We start from the raw sequence: 24,832 nt of genomic DNA, 5'->3' as shown, positions 1-24,832 counted from the left end.
TAATATGAGCAAGCAGCAAAAGTGTATGATATTTTCACTTTATTTTGACATCTTTGTTTTCTTTTCCAGAATGAATATAAAGCAGATTACAACAGTTGGATGAAAGGCTGTGGCTGGGTGCCCTTTGGGTCCCTGGATGCCGAAAAATCTAAAAGAGCTTCAGATATTCTCAGTGAGGTAAAAATATCTGCAATAGGATCAAACCTATTTGCTTCAGTCCATCTAGTAGTTATAGGCACACATGCCCTTACTTTGATGGGATCACAAGCACCCATGGATGCTGTGCACAGGGTTTCCCAGCTGTATCTAGAAGCTGAAATCCTGCCAGTTGACTGTTTGGGAGGAGGAGGAGGAGGAGGAGAAGGAGGAGGTTGAATGATTATATTCATTGTTATCTGGTCCTCCTTCTGTGCCAAACAGCTGATTGACAGAATTTTAGACGTAAAAATAAGAGAGCTGCATATGTGCAACTCAGGCTGCTAGCTGCCTGCATCTTCGTGGATCAGGACCACTGTCTATTACAGAGCTGAAAATGGGACAACAGAACTTCACACTGTATGTCATGCAGCCATTTTACTTAGCAATCTATTTAAATTGCATTGTGAGTTTAGCACAAAGCCATAAGCAGGGAAATCAATGTCTGTGGCCTCAAAACACTTATAACAGCAGGCAATCCATTGACTTCAGTGAAGCGGCTGCCAGGCCAAGTCTTTCTGGAATGGAGGCTGAGTGTACACATTTTGTCAGCCGAGGATTTCTCCCTTGTAAACATTTTTTAAAAATTATGTTTGTTGTTATGGAAGCGCAGATGTTGCTGATGCATTATAGAATCAAGCGCTTTGTGGAAACCTCTTAATAACACATACCCATCCAGAAATTCTTTACTTTTGTGTAAACACAGACCTGATTTAAAAAAGAAATTCCTTTAGATACCCTTTCAAAAACATAAATGATAGAACTGGGACAGAAAAATACAATTTACCTATCGAGGAGCTGCAATTCTTCCCTTCTTCTTTTTAAACAGAGAAAATACCGTCAGCATCCAGACACTCTTAAGTTTACCCATATTGCAGATGACCCGATTATAGTACAAGCTAAGGTCAACCAGGCCCAGAGAAGTGATGTAAGTATTGGTTCTGTCTGTCTGTCTCTATATATTGGCTCTTCAGGGTCTAAGATCACAGTGTGGTCATTTAATCACTAGATGAAGGAGTGCCTCCCTACCACTGGAATAAGTGTGGCTTTACTTCTCTGGAGGCCCACTTGCAATTAGACTAGATATATGCAACTTAATTCAAGTAATTATCCAGGTAACCTGAACCCCACTTAGTTGACTTTGAGTTGCTTAGGTCTATTGAAGACATGGGACAAATAGATTACAGTAAAAATTAACCTACTACTACTACTACTAATATTTATATACCATTTCCCAAAAAAATACATACATACATAAATACATAAAAATGACTCTCTGTCTCCAAAGGGCTCACAGTCTAAAAAAAGGCTAGGCTACTGTCTATGGTCCCTAAGAGTTGACACCAACTTGACAGCACTTAATCACTCACCCACTGTATATAAGACTATTGTATATCAAACAGACAAATCCAAAACAGTAATTTCCAGGCGATGCTTAATATCTCTCAGGTCTTTTCTGGAACAGTATTCACATATCAATGGATTTTGGGAATTAAAGTGATATGTGGGAAGTGGTGGCCTGAAATAATGAAACAGAGTTTGAAAACAACAGATGGGTCCTAAACCAAGCCAGTTTTCTGTAGCAAGTCCCATTGGCAACAAGTATTGGATGGTCCAGTGGTGGCCATCTTGAAGTCATCCAGCTCTTCTTAGATTACAACTCCCATAATCCCCAGCCACAGTAAATTGTGACTGGTGATGGGGGGAGTTGTGCAATGACAGCAGGAGAGCTTCCAGATGGCCATTATATTATTACTTTATTAGTCTATACTTCTAAGTATACTTCTGGGCATAAAATCATATAAGACACAGTCACATATTTTAAGTTTTCTAATGATGGGCATAGCATTGATTTTCCCCCATTGATTTCTCTTATAGGTACTTTATAAAGCCAAAAATGAAGATGTAATTCACAAATATCACCTCCCAGCAGATGCACCTCAGTTTATCCAGGCAAAAGTTAATTCCTACAATATAAGTGATGTAAGTTTTCCCTCTTAGTAAGGTTTTATGCAACATATAATTTTAAATTTAATTAAACAGCAACTACTCTCTTTTTTTTAAAACACATTTTCTTCCAGAACATCTACAAACTAGGATTGGAAGAACTGAAATCGAAAGGTTATGACCTGCGAAACGATGCTATCTCAATCAAAGCTGCCAAGGCAGCTAGACATAATGCTAGTGATGTAAGTGTTCCAAGTGGTATGTGTACTATGGGCAAAATCCAACCTAGCAGTATATCTGATAGTAGTTTATAACAATTAACCAGTCCGAGGAACAGAATGTAGTTGGTTCTAGATCTAGCCTTTGAAATCTATGCTGGTCTTGTAAACTGATTTCAGTGAGGTTTTCAAAATGTAAAATGTGCACCTTTCCAGAGAATACTTGGTACTATGCCAGTACTTGGTACTATACCAATAAGCAATTTGGATGCAATCCAGGCAAAGCTAATCACTTTGAAGTCTACTTAGTTAAGCGCATTCAGCTTAACATTCCAGGTTGAATCAATGGGAATCCAAAGTGCTTATCTTTGGAGGAATTGTGCCCAATTAGTTTTAAAGTGACCATGCTTCTGAAAGGTTCTGTAGTTTTATTTATAGAATATTATTATAAAAGGTTGTGCACATGATTAACAAACCTGGCGGTGGAGAGGACTGGTGGGGAGGCACGCTCCTACCTGCCTCTCCACACATGATCACCCATCCTCTCAGAGTTCTGTTGATTGTGTGCCCACATGAGCAGTGCAGTGGTGATCTGCAGAGCTAGGAGCCGGAAGAGAAAGTTCTCTGCCCCCACCCCCCAATGCACTGTGCTCATCCCTTAGTGATGAGGGATCTCCCCTCAGCTGGTTGCCCAGCTCTTTGTGTGTTTGGGCTGTGTGCTCGCGCTCTTAATCCTGGTTAAAGGTCGGGATGAAAAGTCAGGTTAGGCAGGGCAGAAGTGCCCAAATCGGGAGCAATCTCAGCATTCCACATGAGCAGCCTAACCCAGGCCACCCTAGCCTGGATTAGGCTATTTGTGAGAATAGCCTCTAACTATTCTATTTCTTGATGCATATATAATTGGGACATTTTGTTTGAGAAGAAATTTTTGAGTGATGAAAAGGCTTGTTAAATCTGAATCTTTTATCTTTTCTCGTATTTCTGGGCTCTTTTTGTTAATTACTGCATACTTTGTATCTCTGTTATGTGTATTTAAACCATGCCCAGAAGCATGCACTCAGAAAACTCTACTTTTACTGAATTTTAGCATGTCCCTTCAAACAGATAGAAAGTCTCACTGGTAGGGATGTGCTGAACTGAGATAATGCAGAATGCTGCACATGACATCAGCCAATCATGCAGCTACCTCCACTTATGCTACTTATGGCTTGCATTCAGCATGAGTCTGGTGATCAGTAATGGATACCAGTAACTTGGCTTTGGATGCCCTTGTTTCTTTTTAATAGTGGTGTTTGTATGAAATGCAAATGTATTATGCTGTTCACCAGAAAACCATCTTACATTTTTTATTTTTGTTCCGACAGTTCCAGTATAAGAAAGACCATGAACTTGCCAAGGGTAAAATGGTTGGCTTCCAGAGCCTTCAAGATGACCCCAAGTTGGTCCACTATATGAATGTTGCCAAGATGCAGTCAGAGAGGGAGTACAAGAAAGATTACGAGAAAAGCAAAACCAAGTACAACACTCCATTGGATATGGTCAACGTTGTAGCTGCCAAGAAGGCCCAAGACATTGCCAGCAATACCAATTACAAGCGCTTGCTGCACCATTACACTTACTTGCCTGATGCAATGAGTGTGGAATTATCCAAAAACATGATGCAGATTCAAAGTGATGTAAGGAAGATAAGTCCAAACAAAGTCAGAAAATGAGAAGAAGAAAAAGAGTCTGTGCTCATAAAATTGTTTTCTTTCTTTTACTATCCAGAATCTTTACAAGGCAGACTTTAATAGCTGGATGAAAGGCATTGGGTGGATCCCCATTGGCTCGCTGGATGTGGAGAAAGCTAAAAAAGCAGGAGAAGCTTTGAATGAGAAGAATTACCGCCAGCACCCAGATACTATCAAGTTTACCAGTGTGGTAGACAACCCTATCATGGTGCAGGCTAAGCAAAATGCCATTCAACTCAGTGATGTAAGTAAGCATGAGGGAAAGAGATCAGAACAAAGCAATTAATAATAATTGCAAAGAAATGGGACATTTCATGAAATACTTATGCAAATATATTTGGGAAGAGTATATAAAAGCCGACATCCAGACTAATTAAGTGCTTGTGTAACAAACAAAGCTGTGTGCCTGCAAGAAAATTGCATAGCTGTGCAAAATGATTATTGCTATTATTGCACTGTGCAAAATTATTGCACAAATGATCCTTGCAATGTAAATGGACGGCAAAAGAGGCTTGCTGGTAGGAAGCACACCAGATGTTCCTCACTTTGTTGCACAACTGCACAGATGTTTCAACCAGCACAACACTCATCTGGAAATCAAGCTCTTGACTTAGCACAACTAGTTAGTGCAGTAGACTTGCATTAGAGCAACACATTTGTGCAAGTGCTTTGTCAGTCTGGATGTCAGCCCATGATTTTTTTCTTTTGGGGGGCATTTATTCTGCCCCATGTTTTGCACAGTGCATCCTTTCTACCTTATATTGAGGTACATCTTCGCTTAAAGCGGTGTAGGTCCACTAAGCTGAAAAGCCCCTGCTGCCACCATCAGGGTACAACAGATTACAACAAGGACTAGGCCCTTCTTGATGGTAGCACTTTATCTTTGGAACTTTCTGACCAGAAAGGCTCATCTTGCCAGCTCACCTTCTAAAGACAAGAGGCAAGGACCATCCAATTGAGAAGAGTTTTTCCGCTCCCTAACTTTGGGTGACCTGGAGGCTGGAGCTGAAAATCTGGTCTCTTTAATTGATTTTATTGATTCTGTGCTCTGTGGTGGTGGTTTTCATTTTGTTTTAATACTATACACTTTTCTATTGGGCTTTAATATATTCTAAAATAAGTATTAATGTGACTGTGAACCAGTTCAAGAGGATAGTGAGAAAACATGATTATAAATATCAAAACTAATTAGCTAAATATGTTTAACTGCAGCAATTGATAAACAGGACCATAGCCTAAGGAAACTATTGGAAACTATTTAATTAAGGATAATTTTGTAAAAGCCTTTAAAATATAAAGATATATTTGCATATATATGTTAACCCAAGACTGATGCTGTAGTTCATAAGAAGGATTGGAAAAACCTCTAGTTTCCATCCTGTGGGTACACAGAACCCACAGCTTTCTGCCAAAAGTCTCTTCTCTCCATTTGGGATTCCAGATGTGTTGATTTTGCTGGCAAATCTACCAGAATCAAATGGGTATGATGCATTCCAAAAGCTCTGGAGGTATTCCCAGTGCCAAAGGGTGTCCCTGTGGCATCATGATGCTTCTCTGGCATCCCTGATTCATATTCTTCCTTTAAAAAAAAACACTCCAAAAAGCAAATTGCATTGATGAAAAGTAGTAAATTTACATGCTTCCCAAATGTGCTGTTAGAACACTGTAAAAACAGTTCTAGTAGTAGCAATATTTATTATCTATCTATCTATCTAAATTTATTTGATTTCTATGTGCCTTTCAATCCTGCAGAATCCCTAAGATGACTTACATTAAAAAAAAAAATACATTACCTTGGGCTATTGATATTCCCTCCAACACACGACACATTGTTCTGGAGTATCATATAATTTGCCAAACATACATTGAGCTCTTTCTCATGACCGGTGAGAAGGGCTCCAGAGCAGGCTGTGGGGAAAGCGGGTTAGACTTACCTTCTCCTGTGCTGGACGTGCTCCCTGCATGCCGAGATGATTTCCCACATGCCCAGGCAGCAGGGAGGGTCAGGGGCTGGGATGTGTTGTCCTGGCCCTCAGAAGAACCATAATGCATTGCGCGGGTGCATGGTGCATCATGGGGATTCCCCCTCTCTGGGCTCGCCACAGTCTTGCAGCCATGGCTGCAAGCAGCTGTGCCTGCCAGACAATTAAAAAAGAAATTGGGGTAGGAGGGCACTCGCTCTCCTGACCCCATTTTAGAGGGAGGCTTCATAGGCGCGTTTGCTGCCATGGTGCAGACAGGATCGGGCCCAATCCCGGTGGTTCACATACATGTGCAAAACGGGGCTGGGCTCCCTTAGCCCAGTTTTGCACACGCATGTGAATAGCCTCATTAAGTCATTGTAGCTAATAGTACTTGAGTTGCCACTGGATTTCATCCAAAGTGGAATTTTGAGCTACCTTCTTGGAGAAAGCATCAGATGCTCAGAGAAACTGCAAGGGAAGGAAGAAGAGAGTTTTGAGCAGAAAGGCAAAATTGCCCAGGCGGTTCTTCAGATCCCTAACAGTCCAATTTTTTTTTAAGGATGTGTGAAATGATTCAGGTACAAAATGATTCAGGTGCAAAACCCTGGTGCCCCCCCCCCCCACGTGGAGCTATAAGGCTGCTGAAATCTCAATTATTTCCTATGGGGAAAAGTTTAAAGATGTGCCAACTTTAAAAATTCTTTAAAAATCACCCCTCTGCCCAATTTCTTTGAAAATTGGATGGACCATTGGGCACTACCATGCACCTCACTCCTTTGCCCCTGGAACTCCTTTTTTTTTTTTTTTGCCCCAAATCGATTTGGATTCAGAATTGGAAAATTTGGGTACAAATCGAATCTGGGGTGATTCAGGGAGGGGGGGCAGATTTGGACCCAAAACAAATTGGGGATGATTCGATTTGGGTACAAGTTCAATTGAAAAAAATTGATTTGTGTACCTCCCTACTATTTTTATAGCATGTTGTATAAACATGTAAGCTGTCTGTAGAAAGTCTGAATTATCTGTCATATGTAATGAATGCATTCTTTGATACTTTATCTTATAGTTTCATTTCATGTAGGAAATTATTCCCATGTTCCTTCATTTTACAGAGGCTTTACAAATCTTCTGGAGAGGAAGTCAAGCATAAATATAACCTGCCTGCAGATGCTCCTCAGTTCATCCAGGCGAAATATAATGCAACTAACATCAGTGATGTAAGTAGTCATCTGAAGGCTAATTCATAGCAGGGTAAATAGATGAAGGTTAAGTGATCAGATATTCATTCAAATTATAAAATTTCTGTGAGGTTGTAATGTGAGAAATAGCCTCTTGTTTTTTGATTATGCTATACAATGCAGCTATCTCTTGCTTATACTATGATGAGAGAAGTGTTTGCCCTCTCCTATTGGAGAGGGAGATAAGAGAGGAGGGGGACAGATGAGTGTGTCTCATGTGTGCAGAGGCCACTCCTACCTGTCATGACCATTTACGGTTTATATTCATGACCACTTACAATTTATAGCCAATGCATCAATCTCTTTCCTGGTTCTGTGGGATTGTGATAAGCACCTTTGGCAGGCTTCCTGATTGGCTCTTGGGTTCCTGCTGTTTTCAGTGGGCTCATCAGTGGCACTGTTGAATCACAAGGCTACAAAATAGCTCGTTTTACATGAAGTTGTACCTGATTGCTCCTTAAGAGCTCCACATTTACTTGTGAATTGTTGGGGTTGGGAAAGTGCCAGATCGAGAGGGCTTAGGAAGAGACTTGGTGACTAACCTGAGGGATGTCACAGGAGATTCATAACATTTTCTCGGAGCAGCTGGAATACCATGAGATTGGCTCACTGGGTTCCTTTCTTCAGCCTCAGGTTGCCCAAAGTTTGATACCTGCATTACCTGGGCAGTCAGGACCCTCAAGCAGCAAGGCCAGGAAATGATGAATCTGGTTTCTTGCTCCATTCCTAGGTGTAGGCCTGAGTGGTTGCCCCAAAGGAAGCAGAGATTGGCTTATTTTATTTAATTTTATCTATCATATTTATACACCACCTGATATGTATATCTCTTGGTGGTGTATACAATTTAAAACAACAAATATAAAACAGGGCAAAAACAATTTAAAAAATTTCACAGAATAAAACAGTTAAAACAAATTCATGGGATAAAAAACAATTAGACCATTTTAAATTAATTTCAGTTAAAAGCCTAAGAGAACAGGTATGTCTTAAGGGTCTTCTTAAAAGCAAACAGGGATGGAGATGCTCTTATTTTGACAGGGAGCACATTCCAAAGCCCTGGGGTAGCCACAGAGAATGTCCAGTCCTGAGTCGCCACCAAATGAGCCAGTGGCAACCATAATCGGACCTCTCCAGATAATCTCTTTAGGTGATGGGATTCATGGCAGAGAAGGTGCTCTCATGAGTACCCTGGACCTAAGCTGTTCAGGGTTTTATAGGTAATAACCAGAACTTGTATTTTGCTTGAAAACATATCGGTAGCCGGTCATTTCGAGTTTTCCCAGAGACCAGTCTGGCTGCTGCATTCTGTACCAATTGCTACGTAGAAAGGCAGCCCCACGTAGAGTGCATTACACTAGCCAAGCCTGGAGGTTACCATTATATGCACCACTGTTTTAAGGTCATTTACCTCCAGAAATGGGCGAAGCTGACATATCAGCCAAAGCTGATAAAAAGTGCTCCTGGCCACTGCCACAACCTGAGAAACCAGATAAGGTTTTGGATCCAGGAGCACTCCCAAGCTATGTTCCTGATCTTTCAGGGGGAGTGTCCTGTAACCCCACTGAAAACGCAGCTCTAAACCATATCTTGGGTCCTGACTCCCCACCTCCGTCTTATTTGGATTCAACTTCAGTTTGTTATCCCCCATCCAGCCCATTACTGCCTCCAGGCAGACATTTAGGAAAGTGATGCCATTTCCTGATGAGGTTGATATGCAGAAATAGATTTGGGTGTCATTAGCATATTGATAACACCCTGCACCAAATCTCCTGAAATCAATCCCAGCGGTTTCATGTAGATGTTAAAGAGCATTGGAGACAGTATGGAGCCTTGTGAAACTCCATAAGGAACTCCATAGGTTCTCCCTTTGCAGAGCAGCGGTCTCCAAGGGACACCATCTGGAATCTACCAGAGAGGTAGGAACAGAACCATTGTAAAACAGTGCCACCCAATCTCACCTCTCTCAGGCAGTCCAGAAGGATACCATGGTCGATGGTATCAAAAGCCACAGAGAGATCCAAAAGGATCATTAGAGTCACTGTCGATAGCCAATTGGAGATCATCCATCAGGCTGACCAAGGTGGTCTCAACCCAACAGCCCATTCAGAAGGCAGTTTGAAATGGGTCTAGATAACCTATATCATCCAAAACTGCCTGCAGCAGAGAGGCCACCACCCGCTCTATTATGGAAGGTTGCAGATGTGTCTGGAATTAGCTAATTCCGAGGGGTCAACACAGGTGCCTTCAAGAGTGGTTTAATAGCCTCCTTAAGATAAGGAGGTAGCCTGCTCTTCCTCAGAGAAGCATTTATAAGATTTACCAAACCCTCTCTGATAATATGATTACCAGATGAAATAAGGCAAGTTGGGCAAAGATCAAGAGAACAGGTTGTAGGACATACAGTCTGAAGCAGTTTGTCCACATCCTCAGGAGTCACAAACTGAAAGTGATCCAATATAATCCTATAAAAGCTGTTGCTGGACACGTCCACAGTAGACCCTGCAGTAACTGTGGAATCCAGTTTGGCCCAAATATGAGAGATTTTGTTTGTGTGTTATTTCATTTCAAAGGTACACACTGCCATTCTGGCACAAGCAGGCTTCAGTGCAGCTTATAATACAGGAAGCTTAAGGCAAACACAATTGGTTCTTATTAGACTGAAGGTGGTCTCATATTATTTGGGAAATTAGGCCATTGTCCACTAATCTTCCATATATCCTCAGTAATTCTGTAAGGTAAAGTGTGCCGTCAAGTTGATTTCGACTCCTGGTGCCCACAGAACCCTGTGGTTTTCTTTTGATATAACATAGGAGGGGTTTACCATTGCCATCTCCCATGCAGTATGAGATGATGCCTCTCAGCATCTTCCTATATCGCTGCTGCCTGATACAGGTGTTTCCCATATTCATATTCTGGGGAACATACCAGTAGGGATTCGAACTGGCAGCCTTCTGCTTGTTAGTCAAGCATTTCCCCTCTGCACTTCTTAAGGTGACCAGTAATTCTGTAGTCTACTTTATTTACCCTCCTACTTCTGTGGTGGTTGAAGTGATAAAATTTCCCTGTTTTTAAATCTCATTCTAGTGTATAGCTTGAACATCTTACATTCCTTATTTCCCATGATTGTGTATGAAAAATTTTCTTGTTAGTTAAATTTCATCCTACCTTTCTTACATGAAGCTCATGACAGGCATAGAGTATGTTATTGTCCCAAGTCCATTCAGTGAACTTCATGGCTGAGTGGTGGTGGCTTCATATAGCCAACAGGCTAAATTGTGAACAGCGAAGACCTATAAAAGTGACCAGATTTATTTGCCCCAGCAGTTGGGATTTGACCTTGGGTCTCCTCAGTCCTAGTCTAACCAAGCACCCTAGTGGCATTTATATGCACTGCTGCAATACTGCTGGATTTTGAATAATTCATTTTATAAGTGTTTAACTGACTTGTCAAATATTTAAATCTTCTCTTTTCCAGAACTTTTATAAACATGGCTATCATGAGCTAATAGCCAAAGGCCACAATGTGTTGGGTGATGCTATTCCAATTACTTTAGCCAAGGCTTCAAGAAACATAGCGAGTGATGTAAGTATATCTGCTTAATCTTTCTGTGTGTGTCACTCTTCGAAAGCTATCAAAGTCGGTCTTAAGGATTTGGCACCCTATGCAGGTTAGGTCAAACGCAACAATCCCCTCACACGCTTCCCTTTTTATATGGGATTGTGGCACTCTTTGATGCAACAACTTCCACTCACTAATTCTGCCTGCTTCTCTGGCTTGTTATGAGACAGGATATTCTTTTTTTCCCACTCCAGCACTGCACTCTATGGGTTGTATCCAAAGTTGTGAAAGTGGAAGTCCACTAGTTCAATTGGACTTCTCCATCCTCTCTTCCTCACAGCCACAGCACTCTGCAGAGCCCCCGCAAAGTCTTTCCTGAGGGTTGGAAACCTTCTGGAAGGGAATGGGATGGGATGCAGGGGGCTGTTTGGAAGGGGAGAATAGCCAAAACTCAGTCACAGGAGAGGCTTTTCAGGGGGCTACTGTGGGGAAGAGAAGGCAGGCCCCATTGCATGAATGGATTTCTGTTTGTGCATCTCTATACAAACCTATTTAGCTGACTTCTGCTGAGCCTACCTTCTTCTCCCACATTGTATACACAAATGTCCCTCTTATTGGTGAAACTGAAGGGGTGACTGTATATGCTGAAAACTGCTGAAAGAAAATTGGTGTAGGCTGTGAAATATTATATTATTGTCCTTATAGATTTTATCACAAATCTTACCCTAGGTCAGTTGGGTCCACTGTATGGGTTGGGTTCATTATCACAGGGGACTCCATCTGAGATGGGTTCTTCTTATGAAGTACTTGCTATCTCATTGCGGGGAGCTTCTTCACTGAGTCTGGACATTTATGTACAACTATTGTCTCTACTTTTCTCCCACTGAAACTCTAGTACAAATATAAAGAAGCTTATGAAAAGGCAAGAGGAAAACATGTTGGTTTCAGAAGCCTGCAAGATGATCCTAAGCTTGTCCATTCTATGCATGTGGCAAAGATGCAGTCTGAACGTGAGTACAAGAAGGACTATGAGAAGAGCAAGACCAGCTATCACACCCCTGTGGAAATGGTCAGTATCCAAGCTGCCAAGCAGGCTCAGGATGTGGCCTCTAATACCAACTACAAACGCCTGATCCATAATTATATATGCCTGCCGGATAGCATCAGTGTTGAGCGGGCAAGGAACATGATGGAAATTCAAAGTGATGTAAGTATTACAATTTTCAAAATGTCAGCAGTTCCCAAAACCATAAAGTATAGTTGGCATGAAAAGAAATGTAGCTGTACCTCTAGGGTGGCATCTCCTTTTTCAGTATTTCTAAATGGCACTCTGGACATTGTCATTTTCCCACAGCTCCCTAAACAGAGTCACAGCAGGCATTGTTCCTCTGACTATTGAGATGAAGCCATTTAAAGGCTTCATTTGCTATGAAGGAAAACAAGAGATGCATGGGGATCCTTGGCTATTGTACTCAGACTGTGCCCTCCCCCTCAAAAAGATAAGACAGTTATATTGGGTTGAACTAGGGCCACACTTCATTATCTACAAGATCTGCAGCCACATAATGTAACTAGAGTGCAGGTAATAACTCCTCCAGGAGAGGCAGCCTCAGACATTGTAGTAGCAGCAGCAGCATTATTTATTTATTTATTTGTTACATTTATAAACCGCCGCATCCAAAGGCTCTGGGCAGTTTACAACAAATTTAAAAAGACATAAATCACACTCCATTTAAGACACAGTGCTAAAAATAATATAAAAACAATTAAAAAACAATTAAAAACCATTTAAAACTAATTAAAATACTTTAAAAAACAATATAAAAACCTTGGAAGGCCAGGCCAAACAAGAACATTTTTAGGGCTCTCTTTTAGGCCAACTGTGAGCCCAAACTGCGGATATCTGCTACAGAAAAGGCCCGGTTCCGAGTCACCACCAGACATACTGGTGGTAACTGGAGACGGACCTCTCCAGATGACCTCAACAAGTGATGTGGATCATACCAAAGAAGGCACTCTCTAAGGTAGCCTGGACCTAAGCCATTCAGAGCTTTAAAGGTAATAACCAGCACTTTGTATTTCACCTGGAAACATATCTGCAGCCAGTGCAACTGTTTTAAAACATTCATAATATGGTCTGTTACTCCAGAGACCAGTCTGGCTGCAGCATTTTGAACTAACTGGTTTCTGAACTATGTACAAAGGCAGCCCCACGTAGAGCGCATTGCAATAGTTGAGCCTGGAGGTTACCAGCTGATGCACCACTGTTTTGAGATCATTCCCTTCAAGGAATGGACGCAGCTATCGAATCAACTGTAGCTGATAGAAAGCGCTCCTGGACATAGCCTCCACCTGAGATACCAGTGTGAGGCCTGGATCCAAGAGCACTCCCAAGCTGCGCACCTGTTCCTTCTGGGGGAGTGTAACCCCATCCAGCACAGGAAGCTCTAACTCATCCCTCATATTCTGATCCCCCCCAATGAGCACCTCTGTCTTGTTTGGATTCAGCTTCAATTTGTTATCCCTCATCTAGCCCATTACTGCCCATAGGCAAGCATTTAGGGAGTAAATACCATTTGATGATGATAAGGAGAAAAAGATTGTGTGGGGTGTCATCAGTATACTGATAACACTCTGCACCAAATCTCCTGATGACCTCACCCAGCGGTTTCATGTAAATGTTAAACAACATTGGAGACAATGCAGAGCCCTGAGGGACACCATAGGGAAGTTCAGATTTTGAAGAACAACATTCTCCAAGCGACACCATCTAGAATCTGCCTGAGAGACAGGAGCGGAACCACTGCAAAGCAGTACCTCCCACCTAGCGATCTAGAAGGATACCCTGATGGATGGTATCGAACACCGCCGAGAGATCCAAAAGAACCAACAGAGTCACACTCCCTCTGTCAACTCCCCAGTAAAAGTCATCCATCAGGCTGACCAAGGCAGACTCAACCCCATAGCCCACTCTAAAGCCAGTTTGAAATGGGTCTAGATAATTGGTTTCCTCCAAAACCACCTGGAGCTGGTTAGCTGCCACTCTCTCTATCACTTTGCCCAACCATGGGAGATTGGAGACCGGCCTATAACTATCCATCACTGAGGTATCTAGGGAAGCCTTTTTAAGAAGTAGTCTAATCATTGCCTCCTTCAAACAAGGAGGCATCCTACCCTCCCTCAGTGATGAGTTAATGATATTAACTAGGCCATCTCCCACAATTTCCCTGCTAGATAGAAGCAGCCAAGTCTGGCAAGGATCCAGAGAACAAGTGGTAGGCCACACCGCCCCAAGCAGCTTGTCCACATCATCAGGCATCACAGATTGAAACTGATCCAGTCTAATACTGCAAGAGGGATTGCTGGACACCACCTTAATAGATTTTGCAGAAACAGTGGAGTCCAAGTCGGCCCGAATACAAGAGATTTTATCCACAAAGAACCGTTAAAAGCATCACAGCAGAACAAAGTTCCCGGGGATTGGTTTGAATTGGAAGGAGCTTGAATCAGACTCCTCACAACCTGGGACAGCTCTGCTGGATGCAAACCTGCAGAAGCAATGCACGCAGACCAGAATTGTTTTTTTGCCGCACGCACGGCCTCCGTATAAACCTTCAAATGGGCTCTGTGCTGTGTCCTGTCACATTCAAGCCAAGTTCTCCTCCACTTGCACTCCAGTCACCTACCTTGCTGCTTCAGACCCCGCAACTCCTCTGTATACCAAGGGGCCACTTCTAAAGCAGATCGGAAGCGACGCTTAGGATCAATCGTGTTTACTGCCGTGGTGAGTTCCATATTCCAGGTTCCCGCTAGGGCATCAACAGAATCACTGGCAGGACCAACATCAAAATCCTCCAAGGCTTTTTGGAATCCTGCTGGATCCAACAGCCATCTTGGGCGGACCATCTTAATAGGTCCTCCACCCCTGCAGTGCTGGGTTGTCGCTGTGAAACCAACCTTAACCAGGTAGTGGTCCGTCCATGACAATGGGGAAACCACAGGATCCCACACCCACGGAACACCCCCCTGATTTGAACAAAAGACCAAATCAAGTATGTGGTTGGCAACATGACTTGGTCCTGAAACTAGCTGGGATAGGCCCGTAGTTGTCATGGCCAATATGAACTCCTGAGCCGCACCAGACAAGTCAGCCTCATAATGGATATTGAAGTCCCACAGCACTAAAGGTCTGGGTGACTCCAACACCAACTCTGAGACTAGCTCCGTCAGCTCAGTTAGGGAGTCTAACAGGGAATCTTTCCTGGTCTCCTTGAAAATGGGTATTATAGTTGAGTTCATACTTGAAGCATAGAGTCCTGTTCTGCTGACAACTGACAAGATACATGGCACTGTATCTTGCATTTGAAAACTGATGTGAGGGTAGAGCTGAGCTTTGAATCTAAAAAATGTAGAATTTCATGCTGAATATATGCACTACATTTCATTTTAATAACTAAGTGATCAACAGTGTTGTTTGTTGTAAATAAATAGAATGCTGGTTAAAAACAGGCTCCACTCTGCACTACAAAACAAAGAATTTTGAAGATTTCTTCCTATTCTCCTCCTCCTCCTCCTCCTCCTCCTCCTCCTCCAAATATTTATATACTGCTCTTCAACCAAAGTTCACAAAGCAGTTTACATAGAAAAATAAATAATACATAAACAAGATGGTACCCTGTCCCCAAAGGGCTCACAATCTAGAACAAATAAAGAATTCTTTATGATTGTATGAAGAGCTGAAATTTGGAAGAAGATATAAAAGAAAAAGCTATATTGGGATATTGCAATGGAATGATCTCTCAAAGTATAGTAAGCAAAGCAAATATGAAAACATTCCCCCCACTCACCACCTGCACATGGTAGTAGTACTTAATAACTGACATGCCTGGCCAAATCAGCAGCTTAGCTGTATTCTGTGAGTGTTCAAAGAAAAAGAGAAAACATTCTCTCCTGCAGATACAAACATATTTAGTCAGATGTGGTTATCTTAGGAAGAAGGCAACTGTTGTATGTACTACTTGTTTCTTTGATTCCCCCCACCCCCTGTCCTTGAATGTCTCCTTGTTCTACTCTCCTCTTTCCCTCCCATCAGAATCTTTATAAACAAGACTACAATTCCTGGTTCAAAGGAATTGGTTGGAGTCCTCTAGGCTCACTGGATGTGGAAAAAGCTAGAAAGGCTGGAGAGGCATTAAATGAAAGGAAATATCGCCAACACCCAGATACCCTCAAGTTCACAAGTTTGCTAGATTCAATGCCAATGGTTTTGGCTAAGCAAAACACCAAGCAGCTAAGTGATGTAAGTTTTTGCCAGTACAACTCTGCCACAATTTTTTAAAAAGTTTTTTAAAAAGTGAATATTAGTGTGTGTGTGTGTGTGTGTGTGTGTGTGTGTGTGTGTGTACACTCTTAGACAAAGAGGTGGTGATAAAAATTCCCACTTGGCCTTTGAGGCAACCAGCTAAACCCTCATTGAGAAAAGGGGCAGGTGTTTAGGTGTCAAGCTACTGTTCGAGTGTGGGGGACACAAATTTAACATTGTTTATATTAAAGGCAACAAACAATGCTCTAAAAACAATGGTTCCCAACCTTGGATCCCTGCATATTGTTGAAGTACAACTCCAAGCATCCCTAGCCATTGTGGCTGGAGATGCTGGGAATTGTAGTCCAACAACATCTGGGAGGGACCCAAGGTTGGGAATTCCTGCTATAAAACATTCACAATCAGTTTTTTGTTTGATCCCAGTTTAGTGCCTTAACTTTAAGTAGCTAAGGAATTCCTCTAAAGAAGCCTTCATGTTGCCCACATGGAATTACTATTCCTGGAAAATAGAGTCCTTCATTGAAGTCCCCCCCCCCCGCTTCTTTTTCAGTTCTACAGAGAACTTGTATGTGTAGTGCTAGATATGCAAGGGCTTAGGAAGCAGGGCAGCCTCCCTTGGGCTCCAGTTCGCCCCTGACCTCCTGCTTCTAATGGAGCTGAATCTGGCTCGTGCTCGAAGTGCTAGGTGCTAGCTCCCTCATAGATAGGACAAGTATATTTGTTGAACTGCATATGTTTGTGTATACAGCTGTGTGCCTACATATAGGTGTTGATTGATCTAGAATGAGATGATTTTTATCTAATGAGAAAGATGATTCATGTATTGTTTTCCTTTTAGATAAACTATAAGGTGGAGGGTGAGAAAGTTAAACACACATACCACTTGGATCCTGATGTCCCTGAATTTATTCAAGCCAAAGTCAATGCCTACAATTTAAGTAACGTGAGTATTTTAGAGTTTCTAAAATACTTTATAAACTGATGTCCAGTCTTGGTATATCAAATCCTGATTTTTATTTTTATTTTTGCAAGGTCTTTCTTTAACTTTTCCGTCTGTAGTTTAGGTAAAACACAAGTTCTATTTCTAGCTATAATAACTGCAAATTCTGTTTTGGAGTGAAGCTGCCAACTGATTTTTTACTTGACATAAATTATTTTGTACAAATGTCTTATGGGTTTTTCTTAATGGTGGCAGAGTCCTAAGTATAATATGTGCTTTCACTGTTTTGTTAGATATTCACAATAAGATTAATTATTTGCTTCCCTTAAAGGCTTGTTACAAAGCAGACTGGAAGAAGTTGATTGCCAAAGGATATGATCTGAAGCCAGATGCCATTTCCATAATTGCTGCAAAAGCTTCACGAAACATCGCCAGTGATGTACGTTTAATCTCAATAAAAGCTCTAAGCTGCACATGGTATTGGACATATGAGGTTGCCTTATATAAAGTCAGAACATTGGATCATTTAGTCTGGCACCTATCAGGGACCTGGACAGGCCCCCCACCCCATCCCATCCCTGCTACCTGAGAGCCTTTCGTTGAAAATGCCAGAGATTAAAATGGAGACCTTCTGTAGGTGATGAAGTCATTTTACCACAGCATTGTATACAAAGGTTCCAGTTTTTCAGAATGGACTGTAGTGTTCTGAAAAATAGGTTCTTCTGTGCTGCTGAGGAATCAATAATAAATGTGCACTCCTCAAGTGGCTCAGTGGGGAAATGCTTAACTAACAAGCAGAAGGTTGCCCGTGCAAATCACCACTGGTATGTTTCCCAGTCTATGAGAAACACCTATATCAGGCAGCATTGGTATAGGAAGATGCTGAAAGGCATCATCTCACACTGTGCGGGAGGAGGTAATGGTAAACCACTCCTGTATTCTACCAAAGAAAACCACAGGGCTCTGTGGGTGCCAGGAGTCAAAATCGACTTGATGGCACACTTTACTTAACTTTACTCCTCAATAAACGTATTCATGCAGGCTTCAGAAATCATTAAATAATATTATCTCTGAGTTTAGTCTTTGTTTCATGTCCTGTTTCTTTTACCTGTGATTTATCAACCACAGTACACAGGAAGCTGCCTCATATTAAGTCAGACCATTGGTTCATATAGCCTAGTACTGTCTATGCTGACTGACAACAGCTTCTTGAAGGTTTCAGGCAGGAGTCTTTCCCAGTCTTATCTGGAGATGCCAGGGATCAAACCTGATATCTTTTACATGCAAAGCAAATGCTCTACCACTGAGCTATGGCCAATAGCTCAGGGTGTGGACAAGCCAACTGTTATTTCATCCAAGCAGGATTCAAACACTAGAACTGAGAGGAAAAAGTGAGTGGCGAGGAGGAGCACACAGGCTTCAGAGGGTTCAGCCCATTTCCCCAGTATAAGCAAACCATGGTTTGTTGATCATGTAAACTGGCTCAGAATGACTGTCTAGGAATAGCAAGCATAGTGAAATGGAGCTAAGTGAACCTTAAAAAAAATAAAGAGAGAGCTTGGAGGGAAAGGCATAGAGAGCATGGGGACAGCAAAAGAGGTAGAATATAGTTTTCTGGAGTTGGGTGAAATTGAATATACACAGCTAGGCATAATCATATTTGAAATTACCTTTAATTAGAAAGGGTATAGCAGCAGACCAACATGGAAAAGGGAAGAAAACTACTGCTGATGTACTAACTTTTTCAGTGTATCATAAATGGATCCAATGGAGTGGGAGAAAGGTGAGGTGAAGCCTCAGAACAAAATATTTTTATTGAGTAGTAGACATATGCCCAGTATGTTTTTAGCCTCAGCCTTCTTCAAAGGTACAAATAGAAGCTTCTTAATACTTAAAATAGACTCCACCAGTGTGGAATCTCAAGGCATACGCTTCCATACATGGATTGTATGCATGTCCACTCATTTTTGAACATTTAATGTCTTTATTTTGTTATGATTATCTCTAGTACAAGTACAAGGAATCCTATGAGAAAGACAAAGGAAAACAGGTTGGGTTCCGTAGCCTGCAAGATGATCCTAAATTGGTCCATTATATGAATGTGGCCAAACTGCAGTCAGAACGCGAGTACAAGAAGGACTATGAAAGCAGCAAGACCAAGTATCACATACCTCTGGACATGTTCAGTGTGACAGCTGCCAAGAAAGCCCAGGAAGTGGTTACTGGTACAAACTACAGACAACATCTGCATAATTACACCCTTTTGCCTGATGCCATGAGTGTGGCATTGTCGAAAAACATGATGGAAATTCAGAGTGAGGTATGTAATCTGAAGATGATAAAACTATTGTGTCTAAGAGGTTTATTTAATGGCTTGGGGAGGCTCAAGGCAGAATGCTTAGCCATAGTTCTATCTCTTTGAGCCTGTCTGCTCAGTGTTTTCATCAGAGCTCAGACATGGTGGTACAGAGATGTTGTCAGAACTCTGGTCACAAAACACAAAAGTTTGTCATGCTCTGGTGTACTCTGATACCACTACACGTTTAGAAATATTTTCCACACAACCCACAGTTAACCAGTGGAATTAATTAATGAGCTAAAACACAAGATGGGAGGGATGGATGGATTTAACTCCCCAACTCACACAAGCAACTTTAATAGTGGAAGGATATGACTGGCTATCACCTCCATTCATCACAAATTCCCAGAATTCACAACTTTAAAATGGCTGCCAGGAATAGTGGGTGTGCTGATGGTTGCCAAGCAGCTCCACTTAATAAAACAAATAACCCATGCTTGGGTTACAATACACTCTTGTTAATTTGAAATTTCTGTCTTCAAAAAACATCATTCTTTGTTGGGTGTTCTGAGGGAAATGTATCCTCTTGGTATGCAGACATTTTACTCAAGCTGGGCACGGTCTGCCACATCAGGGGCAGGTTTCTATGGGATAGGGTATGGAGTCACCACCCCAATTAGATCATTGGAGGAATTTATTCCTATGATGTGAAAATGAAAGTAATTTGTCTCATATTACATTATTTCCCATTTTTCTTTCATTAAAGAATCTTTACAAAACAGATTTCAATAACTGGCTGAGAGGAGTAGGCTGGGTGCCAATTCAGTCTCTGGAAGTGGAGAAGGCAAAGAGGGCCACTGACATTCTCAGTGAAAATAAATATCGTCATCACCCAGACAAACTGAAATATACCATTGACATGGATTCTATGGAGCAGGTTCTTGCTAAGCAAAATGCCCATACCATGAATAAGGTAAAAATAAATAAAAATCTTTGAGTCTAGCTGATTTCTAAAATGTAAATTTTATGTGGGTTTAGGAAGGTACAAAGTTTCTAGATGAAGATTCACATATTTCTCTAGAGTTCACTAACAGGTGACACTTGCTGGAAGTACTGCTTACCCAAGCAGTTTGCCCAGAAGTGATTTGGTGCAACAAACACCAAAAATTGTTGGCCAGTCGATTTAGCACAGGCAAAAGCAAGTACTTCTTCACATAATGCATAATTCTGGAATTTACTACCACAAGAAGCAATGATGACTAAATGGATTTAAAGGGGTATTAGACAAATTCACAGATAAGAGGTATCTGAATGACAGTGAGGGCTACATGGATCCCCTGTATTCAGAGGCAGCATGCCACTGATTAGCAGCTGCTGGGAAGCAACAGCAGGAGAGGGAATCTAGTCTAATCTTCTTAAGGGAATCTAGTTGGCCACTGTGGGAAGTAGCCAGCTGCATAGCAATCTCAAAATGGTTCCTTTTGCCCTATTGACAGGAAGATAATCAATCCAATTTGTAATTTCTTTGGAGACATGGGCCCCTTTTCTTTCTGTTTTGGCTTATGGGAGGTGCCATGTACATATGATGGCACAATACATGAACTGTAATATATAGAAAGCAAGGTTGAGAAAGAGATATTCTTTAAAACCACACTATGAATGCATTTTTCTTCTTCTGCAGAGACTGTATGTGGACAAATGGAACAAAGAGAAGACTGACATTCATGTGATGCCTGACACACCAGAAATACTCTTGTCCAAAGTTAACCAAGTCACAATGAGCAATGTAAGGTTTCAAGGGGCAAGGGGCATTTATCAGTTCAAAATATATATTTAATGAGGCACCAGCATTAGTCTTCTAAAAAGTACAAATATCAACTGTACAAGAGGAGTGTTCTGGGTTTGTTTTTTACCCTTTTCTAAAAAGTGTTTTCCATTTCTGTCTGTTCTGGAACAGAAACTATACAAGGCTGGCTGGGAAGAAGATAAGAAGAAAGGCTATGATCTGAGATCCGATGCTATCTCAATAAAAGCAGCCAAAGCTTCCAGGGACATTGCAAGTGATGTATGTTTAATTTTTACTTTATGTTTATGAGAAAAGCCTGTTTTATCTATCCATAGTTTCTATCACTGAACCTCCACAAGCAATATTTGGACTGTTTGTGTCCTCTCAGTCTTAATCAGAGACTTGGTTAGGCAAATTTAAGAAGTTTTTAGTGTTCCCATTTATTCCATAAACCACTTTTGGACCCCTTGAATTTTGTGGATTCCTTATTACCTACCCAGACATTGTTCTGCAAGTATATAGTGCTTCTTCTGTGTGCAATATTTTTTTAACTTTTGGTTGCTGAGCCAAGCAAAGACAACTGTGTTTACTTCTAGACAGCTGCAGATCTTCCAATAAAGAGTGCTAGAGGTAATTCACTAGAGATAAGAATACCGGGGTAAGTGCTGCATACCTCCAGCTCAGTGATGAGACAGATGAAAATTAGTTCTGGGCAATTTCCCCCAGATATGATGACTTCAATCCAACATAGAGAAAAGTACTCTTAAGGGCATTAATTTCAATGAGTGTGAGGTCCTCTTTGGTCTGCATTGGGTTGTGACCCTAGTATAGTCAATAGGGATGTGCAAACAGGTTCGACGTTGAACGTGTTCAACGTCGAACCTGTTCAGTTCAACGGTTTGGGGTCGAACCGAACCATCCCCTGTTCGGTCCGACCCCGGACCGAACACCCCCTGACTATTCAGGGGGTTCATGGACTTTAAAAAAAGTTTTTTTACTTACCCCCTTCGGAGTAGTTGTTGGAGGCAGCAGGGGTTTGTGTGCGTGTCCATGGAGGTTCCCCCTCCCCTGCCGGCCTCCCTTGCAGCCCAAACCGGCCCATTCAGCTGGCTCTTTGGCCCGTTCAGGCCTTCCCTCTCTGGTGTGGTGGCTATTTTGGAGACACAATTTGGCCTCTGCATGGCCTGGGTCACACAGAGGCTAACTGCAGGTGCTGCGGCCTCCAAAATGGCCACCACGCCGGAGGGGGAAGGCCTGAACAGGCTGAAGAGCCGGCCGAACAGGCCAGTTTGGGCTTCAAGGGAGTCCGGCGGGGGGAGGGGGAACCTCCATGGGACACCCCCCCCGCCACCTCCAACAAGTCCCCCAAAGAGGGAAAGTAAATTAAAAAAAAAATTCTTTTAATGTTTGCGAATCCCCCTCGACCAAACCAAACCTGGGGGGTTTGATGGAGTGCCAGACCGAACTGGCTTGGTCCGGTTCGAGTCCAGTCCAAACTCAAACCAAACTGGGCCATCCGGTTCCTTGCACACCCCTAATAGACAAGCTTTTTCAGGAGTTCTTTTATTTTTAAAACGAGTGCGTGATGGGGTTGTGGGGAGAGGGGATAAATAGAAGCTTGAGAATACAGCACTTTTTCATTGTGTGTGTGTGAAACTGTGGTTCTTAGCCTTTTTATTTAGGCAATTTTAAAAATTTAAAATATATTTATGTTTTAAAAAATACTAGAGATACATAGAACAGATATCTGATTAGCCATGTACAATAGTGAGTTGTTCTTCACTGAATTTCTTCACATGTGTTTCCCTTCCATTTTGCAGTACAAATACAAACTGGCCTTTGAGCAGTCGAAAGGAAAGCACATTGGGTTCCGTAGTCTGGAAGATGACCCTAAGCTGGTACACTTCATGCAAGTTGCTAAGATGCAGTCAGAACGTGAATACAAGAAGGACTATGAGAAGTCAAAGACCAGGTTCCACACCCCAGTTGACATGTTCAGTGTGGTTGCGGCCAAGAAGGGACAGGAAGTGGCAACTGATATAAACTATAGGAATATTATCCACACTTACAATGTTTTGCCTGATTCTATGAACTTTGAACTGGCTAAAAACATGATGCAGATACAAAGTGATGTAAGTGGAAGAGACAAAGATCTCCGAGATACTCAGTTAAACTATGATCCTGCAGATGCTTATATTCCTACTTACTGCTGCTAAAGCAAATACTCCATCTGTGAGGAAAGAGTTCTAAATTGTAGTTCTAGTTTTTTAAAAATGTCACTTTAATTTTTTTTTCTTTTTAAAAAATAACTTGATTTAAAATTACTCTGAACTTAATGCAAGTATGTTTTTTTATCAAATCAAAATGTATGACCCTCATATGAATGTATGAAAATGCTACCTTCCTTTGTAAAGAAAGAACTGTGGGGAAAACATATTTGCCAGCTATCATACAGTGTAAGATTTCTTTTAAAAAACGAGCGGCAGGAGAACTCCCTGCTGTCCCCTTCCCCAGCTGGGCTGCAAATGGCTTCTAAGAAGCCTTTTGCGCACGTGCGCAAAAGGCTTCTTAGAAGCCATTTGCAGCCCAGCCGGGGAATGGGAAGGGAGGGACGGCAGGGAGCTCTCCTGCCGAGTGCCGATTTCTTGCAATGGGAAGGGGAAGGAGAAGCGGCGGCAGGAGTCTTCTTGGGGGCTACAGGGGGTTTGAAGGGGGCGGCCGCCAGCCGAGCGGGGCTTTGTAGGGGGCGGCAGGGACTGGGAGATGTCCTGCCGCCCGATTCTGAATTCAAAAAGAGGAGCCGTGGCGCCGAGCGGGAAATGAAGCGGGCGGCAGGGAGCTATCCTGCTGCCCGAGTGCTCAATGAAATATGGTGTGGTTGTCTCCGGGGTGAGTAACGCCCCCCCATTCCTTATTGGAACCCCCCACCCCATCCTCCCGAACCAAAACCACCCCATGTCCGGACCGGTCTGGGGGCCTTTAGAATGGCCTCCGAACCGGTCTGTGCACATGACTATCAAAAAGGTGCAGTAGATCTGTATATTCAGTGTTTCAAATTAAATTGCACTACTTTTTTTTTCTGAATTCCAGCTGAGATGTCTGCAAGTTTTGCCAATAAACTCTGTGACATTAAAGTAAAGAATACTCTACATAGCATTTCTCCTCTATTTTGTTTCCAGAATCAATACAAAGCAGAATATGCTGAATTCATGAAGGGAGTTGGATGGATTCCATTAGGCTCTCTAGAAGCTGAGAAGAACAAGAAAGCCATGGAAATTGTTAGTGAGAAGAAGTACAGACAGCATCCAGACAAACTAAAGTATTCTATTCTGATGGATTCCATGCCCATGGTCCTGGCCACAAGTAATGCAAAAATTATGGATGAGGTAAGCAAATATATATTACAAATCTAGAACAGTACAGAAAAATGGATCAGACACACAGCTAAAGCAAAGCAGCAATAATTAATCAGTGGTTAATCTGCAACAATTAATTGCAGAAAGGTTGTTCTAAAACAGATGAACATCTTATCATATGGTTGCCTTTTGTTTGGTGACTACACATGACACAGAATTAGCCCTTGATTTGAGCCATGTTGGGCTGAATCATGACTGGTTGTGGCTGAAGAACAGA

General features: G+C 42.0%; 1 protein-coding gene across 38 annotated transcripts in view; it reads left to right on the top strand.

Annotated features, from left to right (window-relative positions):
• The window catches only part of NEB (nebulin), a 268,629-nt gene that overhangs the window by 45,832 nt on the left and 197,965 nt on the right, over positions 1-24,832 (top strand). For all 38 annotated transcript variants that reach the window (XM_053258532.1, XM_053258395.1, XM_053258346.1 and 35 more), the window contains 18 exons: positions 70-177; positions 1,025-1,123; positions 2,074-2,178; positions 2,277-2,384; positions 3,725-4,036; positions 4,128-4,334; positions 7,167-7,271; positions 10,768-10,875; positions 11,747-12,058; positions 15,944-16,150; positions 17,013-17,117; positions 17,446-17,553; positions 19,123-19,434; positions 20,180-20,386; positions 21,095-21,199; positions 21,371-21,478; positions 23,020-23,331; positions 24,379-24,585. In XM_053258532.1, the coding sequence (XP_053114507.1) occupies positions 70-177; positions 1,025-1,123; positions 2,074-2,178; positions 2,277-2,384; positions 3,725-4,036; positions 4,128-4,334; positions 7,167-7,271; positions 10,768-10,875; positions 11,747-12,058; positions 15,944-16,150; positions 17,013-17,117; positions 17,446-17,553; positions 19,123-19,434; positions 20,180-20,386; positions 21,095-21,199; positions 21,371-21,478; positions 23,020-23,331; positions 24,379-24,585 (3,135 nt within the window). The remainder of the gene's footprint in view (positions 1-69; positions 178-1,024; positions 1,124-2,073; positions 2,179-2,276; positions 2,385-3,724; positions 4,037-4,127; positions 4,335-7,166; positions 7,272-10,767; positions 10,876-11,746; positions 12,059-15,943; positions 16,151-17,012; positions 17,118-17,445; positions 17,554-19,122; positions 19,435-20,179; positions 20,387-21,094; positions 21,200-21,370; positions 21,479-23,019; positions 23,332-24,378; positions 24,586-24,832) is intronic.

This window comes from Hemicordylus capensis, chromosome 1 (assembly GCF_027244095.1).
Source record: "Hemicordylus capensis ecotype Gifberg chromosome 1, rHemCap1.1.pri, whole genome shotgun sequence".
Lineage (NCBI taxonomy): Eukaryota > Metazoa > Chordata > Lepidosauria > Squamata > Cordylidae > Hemicordylus > Hemicordylus capensis.
The sequence above is the reverse complement of the archived record's forward strand: the minus strand, read 5'-3'. Positions and strand labels throughout refer to the sequence as shown.